At 38.3% G+C, this 14,122-nt stretch overlaps 1 protein-coding gene across 1 annotated transcript in view; it reads left to right on the top strand.

Annotated features, from left to right (window-relative positions):
- APLF (aprataxin and PNKP like factor) overlaps window positions 1-9,583 on the top strand; it is a gene marked incomplete at its 5' end in the record, with an annotated part of 60,834 nt that extends 51,251 nt beyond the window's left edge. Inside the window, 2 exons of the mRNA XM_072938387.1 lie at window positions 564-610; window positions 9,076-9,583. Of these exons, the coding sequence (XP_072794488.1) occupies window positions 564-610; window positions 9,076-9,278 (250 nt within the window). The remainder of the gene's footprint in view (window positions 1-563; window positions 611-9,075) is intronic.
- Between the last annotated feature and the right edge of the window lie 4,539 nt (window positions 9,584-14,122).

Genomic DNA, 14,122 nt, shown 5'->3' with positions numbered 1-14,122 from the left:
TCAGTGCAAGTTGACCTGTTTTCTCCTAATAATTGGTTGATAATCTTTGGAGAGACATGACATGTGCTTTTGTCTTTGGATTCAAGAAGAGCCTTAAAAATACCCTTTAGGCATTACACACACACATTTGCTATTTTGTGTTATATATTCTATATACTAATTCACATTGTATTTTATGTGTGTGACATATGCCATTGACATTTTAGAAATATAGTATGTTAGATTTGTGTCATACTGCCTTTCTGTAGAATGTAAGTCATGAGGGAAGAATTTTGTCCATTCACCACTCTGTCTTTGCATCTAGAAATGTGCCTGGCATGGAGGAGGCACTCAATAAATGTTGTAATTAAAAAGCTGATGCTTTGTACAGCGTGGTGACTATGGTTAACAATAGCAACAGCAACAAAGTAAATGCTTTTCGATAAGAGGCTTATTGTTAATTTTATTCGTAGATTAGTGAATACTCTAGTTTAATTTAAATGGCCTTATTCATTTTTAGTGATTGTCAGACTAGACCTTATATTTCCTTTCTTTCTTTTTTTCTTCTTTTTTTTTTTTTTTAGGAAGAATCCCCAGCACAAGATAGAATATAGACATAGTCCATTTCCAGGTAAGAAATTTTACTTCAGGAAACCCAAAATGGAACCTTTAAATGATTCTCCTGTTAAACCTAGATGCAGTTTGCAGTTACTGTGATTTTTTTCTTCTCTGTGCTTCTGTGGATTTGTTGAATTGCTGATTTTAATGATTTTCTTCCATTTAAAAAAATGGTAAATTTGTAGATACGTTTACTGCCATCATTGTGTAACGATGTATGTTTGCCTTTGCATCTGTTATGACTCTTTTGTTTGCATGTACCTTAAAACAAAATCTCAAACTGGCCTAAGTGACACAGAGGCTTTATTGACTTCTATAACTGAAAAGTCCAGAAGTCGGGCTAGATTTAGACAAGATTTATTGCTTCGGCTCATTAATAATGTCAGCAATGTCACCAACAACCCAATGTCCTGCACATCATTCGGTCTTTAGAGGGGTGACTTTTATCCTAAGACTTGCTCCTCTCCCCACGAAGGGACCATATGCATCCTTATTCAGTTGGGGTGATAAGCACCTGTGTTTACATCTAAAGAGAGAGAAAGAGAGGGCAGCTTTTGACTCACTATTCTCAGAAAATATCATGAAACTCACTTAAAAAAAAAAGCTGGTTTAGATCACATTCTTCTTCTTGATGAATCACTATGACCACTGATTAGTTTGTATCACCCTTGGAAGCAGAGTACAGTCACTTTCTTCAGAATCACAGGCATCCCTAATAGAAACTAAAGTTTTGCAGGATGGAGAAGGGGTGTTAAGACACCAGAGGCGCAATTATTGAATGTCCATCAGTCCAGTTTACATCAGCCTGTTTTACCTTGTATTTCCCCTGCTTCTAAATGCTGATATTTTTTCCCTTTAACAAATTCTGGCTCCTTCATGTCATTTATACAGTGTAGAGGCCAAGTCAGCACCCAGCATGTCTGCCGACAGAGTGAGAGGATAAATACGTACTGATCCAGGCTATGCCCACAGGTCTTGTATGTGTATAAACACAGCCAACACTTAACCAAGTGATAAAAACAATCAGTGTCATCATAAAGGACATTTGCTGTTTCTTATTGAAACACACTTCAGTGCTTTAATACTCCAGACACAAATATAATCACTTTATCTGAGCTAATACGGTGTGGAGGTTAAATGTAATACTTTCTTTATTAGGGCTGTATCTAAAGCTATAGCATTTATGGTTGTTAAATGATCTTTATTTCAAACAGTAACTTCTTATATTTTGAATGTACTTTCAAGAACAATGTGATATAGACACAGTAGCTTTTCCTACTCTAAAACCTACAAATTAAAGTGTCTGGAGTATTTCAAATATTTAATGTTCAAGTCTCATTATATTTCTTAATTTGGGGATACCTGGCACAGAATTCTAACATACTTGTTTTTCTTATTTCCCAAATCCTGAAAGTTTAATATTACCCAAGATCTTAGTCTCATTTATGTGATGATCCATTTACTGATACACTCATTTATTCATTTATTATATGTCTTGCACGTGAGCAAAGTTACAGATGTAACAGGAGAGCCAGCCCCGGCTCTACATGCTTGTGGTGAGATAGATGCTCTAAAATCTTGGTGGAAAAGGAAGGAGCACCCTCTGCTGGGGTTTTTCAGGGTAGACTTGATGGGGGAATCTTAAGTTAAACTGGTCTTTAAGGTGGTAGGATTTCAGTCGTCTTTGTCTCATAGCTCTGGGGGGGTGGGTGTAGAACATCCCAAAGTGAGTAACAGAGCAGTGAAGGCCATTGAGGAAACGGTAAGTTGTGTTTGGAGTTAGCAGGTGGATCAGTTTAACTGACAGGGAGAATCTCTGTAGTTACTGTGAATGGTACTAGAGAAGGATGTATTGAGGTCAGATCATAGAAGCTCTTGAAAGCTAGTCCAGTGTTGTACGTACGTGGACAAATAGCGGTATAATGGTGAGCCGGTATTTTACCAAAATGAAACTGGTGATGATGTGCAGTCTGAACTAGAGAGGAGACTAGTGAGGTAGTTGAATAAAGGACCAGAACTCGGCCACCATGAGAGTGGAAAGGAAGGACTGGTTACACGAGAGATTTGGATGGAAGACTCCATAGGATTTGCCAACTGATCGGCTGTGGTGTGGGGGATGGGATGCGGTAAAGGCACTAGGAATGGCTCAGAATTATGGTATAACTTATCAGGAGACTGGAGATGGTAATAGAGGTCAGGAGGAAGAACCAGGTAGTTTATGGGGTTTTTAAAGTTTAAACACGTTAAATTTGAGGTGGGGCTGTCATAACTACATAATGAAACAATAAAAGTTAATATAGACCCATATACTGTACCAAATACCGTAGAATGTTACAGTATAAAACATCTGCATTAAACTTATTATTCCACTTCTGATTTGTAGCATTCCTGAAACGCTTGACTGTATAAAGCTCTTCCACACATGTAACAATGTGTGCAGTGTATTCCAATTTTTGTAGGTTTGACTGCTGTCATCTGTTAAGTGTCTTGCGTATCTAATTGGTTTAAAATTTCACTAACTTTCCACACTTTTTTCAGAGTGCTGCAGCATTGACACAAAATACTGAATACGAGAGTGATCAATGCCAGGACAATTGTATTTTGTACTTTCTTAGCTGCCTTACCTGTTGACAGCATTTGAAAGAAAGTGTCATCAGCATGTTATCACCTGATTATTGGATCATTCTTTCTGACTTTTATTATTATGTGATATCCGTGATTTTAGGTGGTCAGTACCACTCGTGGATGAAAATTCAGAATGCTCTGTGGATAGCTGTTTTATTATTTCTCTAGTTCTGCAATTGTATGCACATGTGTGCTTCTATATACTTTTTTTTTTCAGAAGTAGAAACCAAAAGATCTAGAAAGAAAGCTATTAAGGAAGGTTAGTGGTACTTAAATGAAATTTAAGTGTGGGGAAAGCAGAGAGATTATGGAACATGAAAAAGGCTAACACAATGGTGTTTTAAAAAAGAAAAAAGAAACTTCATGTATAAAAAAGTGAATCAGACCTGCACAAACTGCTTTTCCAGAGTTAAAGTGTGAATACCCAAACAGTAGCTTAGAAAGATGAGTGTTTAGTAGTAAAATGAGGCATTAAAAAATGTTTATTCTTGTAGTATGTTGTAAGTTTTTATCTTCAGAAATTTGGGGCTAAAATTTTTTTTTCACTTAAATGAAAATTAACATCCTAACTAGTCCTAAGGTTTACTGGAGGAGAAAGGAAAGTAAAACCTGAAGAATTATCGATGTTAAACTGTAAGTCTGCTGTGAGGCATCCGTTTTCTTAGATCCTGTTACCAGAAAACTATTTGGAGAAAATCAGCAATTCGGAAACATTTTTTTTTTTCAAGTTAAAGTCTTCCAGCCTGCTTGTGACACAGTATACCCTTCATTAGCTCTGCAGACTTGGTTCTGGGGATGAGAATTGGCAGTGACATTCTAAATTGTCAAGGAAATGTTAGATACAAATTTCAGAGTTGTCATTGTGATATCACAGATTCCTCTGCGTAAATAGAAAAGTCAGAAATCAGCACATCCTAATGCCGATAGTTAATAGCATGTTCCTTCAAACTTCTTCAAAGAGATTGTTGCTTTTTCAAAAGGTTGTTTCTTTCATTGTTATGGGAATGAGGGGTACAGGTTACCCGTCGGTTTTTAAAAACAAGTGACAGCTTTTTTCTCTTGTGCTGCTTTCAAGTAGTCAAGCTGTCAATCTGTCCCTTCATTTCATATTACTTTACTGATGTGTAGAGAAAATGACGATCCCTGCTTTGGCCATCGAATTAGGATTTTGGAGTCAGAAAAGATCTTTGAGGTCATTTAATCAGCATCCTTGGATTCACAGATAAAAAGACAAATTCCATTAAGTGCCTCGTTCATTGTCATGGCTTATTTATAACAGATCTTTACACTTCTGCCCTCCTGGTCTATCTCTTTTCCTGAAACCATGCTATTTTTTAAAGAGACTTCTTGTTGGGCGAGGGGATGGACCACCCCGTAAAAACAGCAGCAACTAGCAGCTAGAAACTTAAAAGAGACCTAGGTGAAGACAGAGGGGGAAAATAGCGTTCCTTGCAAGCACACGTTGATTTGGAAGAAACAAGCGCACTTCTCATTTCTCAGACATGCTCAACAATTATATTTATTTTCTAAAAACTTTAAAGTTTAACGATTATATTTCCAATAAGCTAGTCGCAGTATAAGAAAATGCTGTGTGTAGGTATAGACTTACTTTTTTTTCAAAACTGGCATTTAAACGTTTTAATTCTATGGAAATCTTTTGGAAGTCACAACTTCCAGTAAAACTACAAGAATTTTATTTTTTGCTATTGACTGAAAAATTAAACAACTGCTACTTCACCTCCCGTTATGATTTTTGTGCCCCTGTGAGCTTTTCCCTAACCATGGCGTTCTCTCCGGCACTGGGCTCTTGGCTTGGGGTCTTCTGTTACGTGGCTCCTCACATCTGAGCTGCCTGGTTCTCTAATCAACAAGCTCCCTTGTCCGAGGGGCTTTCTTTGAAATTTTTGTATAACGAAACAGTGTTATTTATAGCAAGGCTTACGTTAACTTTACTGGTTTCATCACTTTAAATTCAGATACCATGCTTCAGCTTGTCCGGAGAATACAGACATGGGTGTTTTTTTCTTGCTTTCTGCGAATCCCTTTTGCGTAAAAGCTTACTAATTGTTATGGCAAAGACAGACGTTTTATTCCTAGCTTAGGTGCTAGTCATATTTATTTCAGAGCCCTGCTTCCGGAAATTATTCCCACAGTTCAGGAAATCATGTGCTAATTCAGATCAACAAGTGTGCTGATTCAGAGCACTTTCCAAGTAAGTAAAGTTTCATTATCTCTGTGGCCCAGTTTCATACACTGTTATTTCTCTAAAAATACCTTCAGGACTTAAAAAAAAAAAAAAGAATAGGAACTCCCATCTAGATGGCATTTGTAATGTGGAATATTTAAAGTCACTACTTACATTTGCAACAAGAGAGTCCATTTAATTGATTCCACAGAGATAATCACACGTCAGCATTTGAAATCCTGTTAGGAAATGTGAACATTCTGCCCCTAACAAGGGACATAGTGCTGGGTTCGAGCGCTGACTTCGCCCTTGTCACAACTTTGGCTTTTCAGATGCTTTCACTTAAAGCACGTGGTACCTGTTCATGCGAAGTCAAGGGGATGAAATTTGACTACCAGCCCCATTGTTACGTAGGGTTTTTTTTCAGAATCTGAACCTCCCGTTAAAAGAACATGAATGGGATGTTTATGTAAGCATCAAATGTAATGACGATTTGATAGATAAAAGCAAATTTTTAAGGACACAAATGGAATTCTCCTGACTAACATGTCCTTATTGCTTCAACAAATAAGTCTGCTCAATAAGTTGCTAAAGATTTGCAGGCTTCATTAAGGCTTAAAGCGCCTTCAGTTAGCAGGGTTTACATAAGTCTTTAATGTAACTCATCTCATTAACAGGCAGGCTAGTCGTTAAAAGTGTAGGTTATAATTAGAAGGGTTTCTGTAAACTAAAGGTGTTCAGCAGTTGATCTGCAACTGGTTCATTTGTTTGTCCATTCATCTCTTCAACAAATATATATATGTTAATTGCTGTATGTGTGTTAGGCACTGTTGTGGGAGCTGAGGCTACAATTGAAACAAAACCCTGCTCTTGCAGAATTTCACAAAGATGGACGGTGCACGTGTTAACAACTGTATGATGTCGTGCAGTGATGACTGCTAAGAAGGAAAATAAAGCTGTGCGGGAGGACAGCACGGCGAGGGTGTGTCCGGGAGGTGGGAGGCTGGTGCCAGTCCAGCTAGGACAGTAAAGGGAGGACTCTGATAATTTGACATTAGAGCAGAAGGCTGAAGGAGAGAGCAGGCCTGGTGAGTCTGTGAGGGAAGAGCATGCCAGCCGGTGGCAATGGTGCTCCTAAAGCCCTGGAAATGACCCTGCTTGGACTAGTCAAGGAGCGGCAAAGAGAGGGTAGAAGTGGAACAGTGGAAGTGAAGAGCGGCAGATGAGGTCAGAAGAGCTAGCAGTGAGCTGGCTGTGTAGGGTCTTAGAGGCCAAGAGCTACAAGGAAGGCCTCCAGGTCTTAATCAGACGGAGACGAAACGCTATTGGAAAGTTTTCTGGCTTCTTTGTGTAGAACAGACAAAGAGTGGAAGCAGGGAACCCAGTTAGGAAGATACTAGAATAGACCAGGAAGAAGACAATGGGGCTGGGACTAGGGTTACTGGAGTGGATGTGGTGAGAAGTGGTGGCTATATGTTGATGGTGGAGCCAGTAGGACCTCTTGACATATTAAATAATAGGTTTTCAGTGGGGGATGTGCAGGGATGACTCCAAGGTTTCTTGCCAAAACAACTGGAAGCTTGGAAGGCTAGAGGAGTCATATATTCATGAGACAATGACCAGATCTGGGTGAAGCACCTCAAGAACTGTGTTACAGGAATGTTACGCTTCAGATGCCTGTCAGTCATCCAAGCAGAGATAATATACAGACAGTAAAATACAATGAGTGTGAAATTTAGGCAGTGGTCAGAGCGTATGATACAAATTTGGGAATTTAGGATATAAGACTAGATGGAATCATCCAAGGAGTATATTAGAGAAGAGGTCCCAGCCTGAAATTTGGGCACTCCAAAATTTAGAGGTTAGGAGGATGAGAAAGATTCAGCAAAGGAGATGGAGAAGGAACAGAGTAGGAGAACCTGTAGTTGCTTCAGCTTTATATATATATATATGCATTTCTTATAAATGTGCTAAGATAATTTCTGAATCTGAAAGGAAGCTCTATTGAGATGCCATTGGCTGTATATGTGAGACACTTCCAAGAGCAAAATGGACGGGAACAGAAATACTGATGTGCTTTCCTGCTCGTTCCCTTCTCCGTCAGCAAACTGTCCTCTAAATGATTTTTAAATGTATTCTATCATGAAAGTTATATGGGGAATCGAGATTAACTGGACGTAAACCATGCCCTCAGGATACAGGAGATGAGACGTGTATCCAAGTAAAAACAGTGCCTTTAGGAACTGGCATGCTGCTTATGCTAATGAGAATTGTGCAAATTACTACACAGCCTTTTTAGTCTTGGCCTCCCAGAAACTCAGGGAGAAATTTGATGCTTGCTTTATACTAATTCTGTTAAAAATTGGGGTTGTGTGCTGCTCTTTTTGTTACTTTCTGCTTTTATTTGTATTTTTAATTATCTCATTATTACTGTTACGAGCTACTCAAATGCTCTTGGAGTGAGTAGTGATATTAAGGAAAATATAAATGTCTGGGCTGTGGGAGGTAAGAGAACGGATAAATTACTTCCTTTGTCATCATTCTCATTTTTTTCGCATCACATTTCTGGACTGTCATCTAAATCATACCTATCCATTACATATGAACATTTTAGAAAGAAGTTAGCTAAAGTATATACAAAAATTACAGACATTTTTAACCCATAATTTGCTGTTCATCATAGGGGTTGTCCTCTGTCACTCAGAAGATTTCCAGATAGAATCTTCCTCCTTGTTAACAAGTGCCCCACATCATCCTTGAGTCTCTCTTGGCCTTATTTTAAACCATCTCTGTTGCTCGCTGTGGAAAGAAAATAAAAGAGAGTGGGATGAAGGAAGACATGAATTTTACAACAGAATTCCAGTATTATAATATTATTTAGAAATCCATAAATTCTAATGGCTGTTATCATAGTAATCCTCGTCTTATTGAAGTATGAACAGTAAGAGCTATAAAGCTTCCCAAAGTATGTAAACCAGTATCTCCTCATTTGATCACAACCCTGATGTGTCAGTCTGACTGTGTTAGGTTTGCTGCAATAACAAACAATCCCCAAATTTTAGCGCTTTACAAGAAATAGATGTATTTCTCCTTCATGTTACATGCATGTGGCTGCATGTTGGCTGTGGCCCTGCCCCATATGTTTCCTCATCCTGAAATCCAGGCTAGAGGAGCAGCTTCATCTGGGACACGCTGTTCTCGTGGCGGAGGGGAAATGGCAGGAGCAGAACCACAGAAAGGCTCTGTAAGCTTCTCCATGGAAGTAGCACTCACTACTTCCATTCACTTTTCTTTGGCCAAGTCTAGTATCAGTGGGGTAGGTAACAAGGATCACATCACAAGGAGGGACGGTGAATAACTGGGACAAAAATATATTCTGCCACTTGGGAAGAATATGATTGTGATATTATTTAAGAGCCATTATTATGAATCTCAGAGGACGTTTTAGTGTGGTAGGAAAAGTTAGAATTAAGCAATGTTAAAAAAAAAAAAGGTTAGAATTTTGGCAGATGATAATTTTAGCCCCCTTTCTAGAAATTTGTAGTGGTTAGCTATGTATTAAGTACAATTAATTCTTCTTGGCGGAGAAAGATAATGTACAGTTAGATGTTTCTGATCCTGGGTCGAGTGGGGCTTGATGGTCTGTGTACTGGACATCTGTGTTTCAGTGAGAAGCATTTCAGATGAAGACGGTAACGTTGGGCAACGCAGTGAGCACCCGCTGGATGACAGTTTTCTAGATGATGAGGAGGAGGAATACGAGCCAACAGATGAAGATTCCGACTGGGAGCCAGGAAAGGAAGACCTGGAGAAGGAAGACATGGAGGAGCTTTTGAAAGAAGCAAAGAAGTTTATGAAAAGAAAAAAATAACTCTTCTCTGAGATAATATATGGCTCATATTTACTCTTTCCTTATGGAAAAACAATGCAGGAACTAAGGAAGCACTTAAGCAATAATTATTTTCTTTCTTTTTATAGATAGGACTCTACTATTGACTCTCTGTAAATGAAACATGGAAATGTCAACCTTCAGTGTAGTGGATGGAATTTGTTTTGTTGCTTTGCTTTTTCATTCCTATTTAAAGCATCTAGAAATAGTAAGCAGCCAGAGAACTAAAGAGAAATAATTGATATTTTTCATGTACTTTGTGTGTCGGTAATAAAAAGTAAAAGCTATGGGTTGCACAAAACTTTGGCCTTTTTCCCAAAGAGTCTGTCTTTGAGTGGAATACTGTGCAGGTGTAACCAGGCAAATGACGTAACAGGTGGGAAAGCGTGCTTCGTTCATTCCTGCTGAAGTAATTCTTCAAGCAGAAGCAGGCTGGAAGAAATAACAGCCATCATACAATGGCAATTATTTTTTCTAGCACCCTGGATGTGAGCTTTGCCATTTCATTTACTACTTTGATTCTTTGAAACTTGGGAAAATTATCAAATGGATACTGAAAATAGATTCAACTAGACTATAGGAATGTCCAACCTGCAGGGAATGCTCAAGTCTGTGATTTACTGTGCGTCTGAGTTGAAAGGTAGAAAAACTCAAGGAATTTGGCCATTTCTTTTTCATACTGAAGGCCTGCCTGGTTATTTTAACTCTCAATATGCTGTCTTTACATTAAGAATGTAGAAATTATTTTTGACTATGATTTTCTCAAATGCCATTCGTTCTTTTATAGTCAGATGAAAGTAGTAAGTTGTCCGCCGGCACTCAAGATTCTGGCCTCTTATTTCAAGAAGAGACCCTTTCACATTTATGAAGTGTATCTCTATTCTTAAAGTACCGTAGAGCATGTAATGCTTTTCATTTTCGGTGACTTAGGATCTTTGAAATACAGTTTAGAATCTTTAAATTAAACAGTTGGGGATGTGTATACAGAGAAGCAGGTTTAGTACTGAAATCATAATTCACTGAACCAGAAAGCTTCCTTGTTGAACACTGATACCTTTTATTCTAAGAGAACCTAAAAATTTATATTTTAAAAGAGGAAGACAGATTTATAATTGTTTTCTTAGTGTTTTTAAATGTTTTCAGGTAATTGCATAAAATTAAAATTTACTTACACTACAGCAAGGAAAAGATAAATATTTCTCTAGACCATTATTATCTATTATTCTGACTTAGTCTCTTGTTATTTAGGAACTAATTTTCTTCTCCTAAGGTCCCTTTAGTCTTGGGAGCTTGACAAACCTGTGAAAAAAATTCTTTAAACTTATCCTCATTCTTGCACTAACTTAATCTTTGAAGTGTTCCTTGACCTACTCATAGGTGTATCCCAAAGGAATTAAAAAATGTGTGTTCACCAAAAAACCTCAGACACAATGTCCACAGAAGCATTCTTCACAATAGTCAAAGGTAGAAACACCTAAATGTCCATCAGCTGATGAATGGATAAACAAAACATGGTCTGTCTCTATAAGGGAATAGTTTTCAGCCATAGAAAAAGAACTACAGTCTTGAAACATACCGCAGTGTGGAAAAACCCTGGAAACATTACGCTAAGTGAAAGAAACCAGATACGAAAGGCCACGCATTGAATCAGCTCATTTATGTAAAATACCCCAAATTAACAAAGCCATTGAGACAGAAATTAGATTGGTGGTTGCCAGGGTCTGGGGGAGTGGAGGGGATAGAAGGTGACTCCTAATAGATAATTTCTTTATAAATTGATAAGAAATATTCTAAATTAGTGGTGATGGTTACAAAACTGTCAGTAAACTAAACCCCACTGAACTGTACACTTTCTCAGCATAGGTTTTATGGTATGTGGATTATGTATCTCACTAAGGCTGTTATAAAAAAAAAAGAATACAAAAGGTGAGAATTGTCTTTCAGAAAGAAAAAGCAGCATTCAATATCAATACGTTCTTGGAAGTAGAGGAATGTGATAGCACACCATAGCTGTTCTTTAAGGAGAGTTTGCTGCACCTTCATAATCATCCTGAAGTCACTTTTGAGTACAACCAATGTATAAATATGTAACTTAATTATAATGAAAATTTGCCACTTGTAATTGGACTGTGTTTAAATCTGTGATTTTCAAAATAGAGGGAAAACTCATGAGATTTGTGGGCTCAGAAGCAATGTTAACCGAAACTTGATTCTTTGATTGCTGTCCTGACCAGTGAAGAGCCAACTCTCCTTATCCTGGTGTTCATGGAATTTAAACTCTATCTCAGTCTCTTCCATCGAGCTAAAAAGGATCACATTTTTCACCTACATGTTTAATTCTAAAAGCAAATATTTTTGTTGACTTGGAGGGGAGGTGGGTTTTCGGGGACCTTGGGAGGCCGGAGACGTGAGGATGTTTTGGTGACGCGTGGGCGCTGATTCTGCTTTTCCCCCAGGTCGAGGACAGCCTTGTTGACGCTGTGAGTTTCTAGAACTGGACAGTCCTAGTGGTTATGAACATTCGTTGTAATCAAAGCGAATAGATTATGAGCATAATTTTTCCAGAGTGGTGATCTAAAGCTGAGACTAAATGGATAGTGGATTCTTCTGATTAATCTGTGCAGAGTTCAGAGTCACCAACATACCCCGTAGAGGGAGAAACCTCACACGAGGTGCTACATTCAGCCCTGCTCTGGGAGACCACCTTGTTCCCATTCCGTTCCCCTTCTTGAGCAGGAATCTATCAGTGTGTGTGTGTTGGGGGGGGGGGTTCTTCCTGCCAGTCTGCAAACCCAACTTACGAAGCTGTTCCTCTATAATACGTATTGAACAAAAATGATAAAGCGTAATTACTGCTGAGTTCATTACTGGCCAGCCTGATACAATGTACATAATAAACTTCATTATCATAAACAACCACAGTTGTGCTCTCTTGCGCCCAAGACCCTGTGTGAGGTGCTGGTGAGTCAAAGAAGAATAACATGGAGTTTTTGTTTTCTATGTGCTTTCAGTCTATTTGGGAAGATAGGCTATTTCTTCATTCAGTAATGGTGAGAAAACAAGGAAGAAAAGGACCTGGGGTCTACAATCAAAGAGCTCGCAGGCGATGAGGCAGGAATGCAAAGAACAAAATGGGTAGAAAGGAAACAGTCTAAGAAGGGGATGCTGGGGCGTGCTGTAAATGTCCAGCCTTGCTGTGTATTGACGTACAGGCTCAGTTTTGAGGAAGAGCCTTTTCTGATTCAGCTGCAAGCTGAACTAGTAGATTTCTTCATGCGTCACAGTTTTTACTCGAAGGAATGACTGGCAGACGTGGTTATTTCAAACTTGAGTATATGACAGTATGTGATAACTTTGAGTATTCCTCCAAAATGAACTAAGCCTGTTTCGGTTTTTTCCCCCAAGGAAAACAACCAACAGTATATGTTGTAATTGTAAAAACTGAGCTTTCAAACAAAAATTAGGATTTTGGGGTTGAGGGTAGAGCTCAAGTGGTAGAGCGCATGCTTAGCATGCATAAGGTCCTGGGTTCAACCCCCCCAGCACCTCCTCTGAAAATAAACAAACCCAATTACCCCCCACCTGCCAAAATAAGATAATTAAATAATACAATAGTAAATAAGTAAATATTTTAAATTAGAATTTTGGAAAACTGGTATCTGTCACTGAGAGCTTCCTAAAACTTTTAAAACTGATGCTACTGTTGATATAATACAATGAAATGTATCAACATTTGGAAGATCTACAAAACTGAGCAAGCTGGCATTTTCCAAATGACCAATGTATGTTATAAAGTCAGGCACGGGTTAAAGATTTATTCAAAGCGTAAGATAGACCAATGAAACTTGGTGATTCAGAGTCTGTTAAATTCATTAATGTGGTTTCAGATTATACATTGTACCTAACCTTTCAGAAGCTGCTATCTATTTTTGGTGGTATATTGAAAATAATATTCACAATTATCTGAAAAGCCTATTAAAGTACTCCTTCCTTTTCCAACTACATATCTGGGTAAGGCCTGATTTTCTCTGTATACTTCAAGCAAATGATATCTGAGAGCAGAAACGAGAATTCAGCTGTCTTCTATTAAGCCAGGCATTAAAGAAATCTACAAAAATGTGAAACAATGCCACTCATTTCAATTAAAAAATAATTTTTTATAAAATACATTATTTATGTTAATATGCAGTAGGTTTATTATTTTTAAATGCATTAGCAAATAAATCTTTAAAATTTCTCAATTGTGATTTCCAAAATGGTACATATATTTAGATCTGACCCTCATAAACAAAAGCTCTTTGGGGTCATCAAAAAGTTTTAAGAGTTAAGGAAGTCCTAAGCCTCAAAAGTTTGAGAAGCACTCAGTTAAATCACTGTACCATTCAATTAGGCTGGGTGGGGGGAGGTAACTCAAAAATCTCAGTGTCATAACACAGGGAAAGTTTCCTTCTACCAAGATTTTCTGGTAGGTGACTCTAGGGCACTGTCTTCCAGATGGCAATTCAGCATTCCAGGCTTTCAGAAGCTCAGAAATCTCATATCATGGTTGCACCACTGGGATGTGAGCTTATTAATCCTGACTGCGAGAGACATAGAGAAAGTGGAGGGCTGTACCCTGAAACTTAAACGCTTCAGGCTGGAAGTGACACTCATACTCACAGCCCATTGGCCAGAAGTAGTCACATGGCCTCGCCCATTGAAAAGGACCTGGGAAGTAGTTTTGTGGCCCAGACACAGTGAATGAACACTAGTGATGTGTACAGTCACTAAAGGGGTGAGTGATAAATAGGGAAAAGAGAGTTGAGGACGAGATCTGGGGTGTAACC

The sequence above is a fragment of the Vicugna pacos genome, chromosome 15 (assembly GCF_048564905.1).
Source record: "Vicugna pacos chromosome 15, VicPac4, whole genome shotgun sequence".
Classification (NCBI taxonomy): Eukaryota; Metazoa; Chordata; class Mammalia; order Artiodactyla; family Camelidae; genus Vicugna; species Vicugna pacos.
Note: the sequence above shows the minus strand (reverse complement) of the source record. Positions and strands in the feature narration are given on the sequence as shown.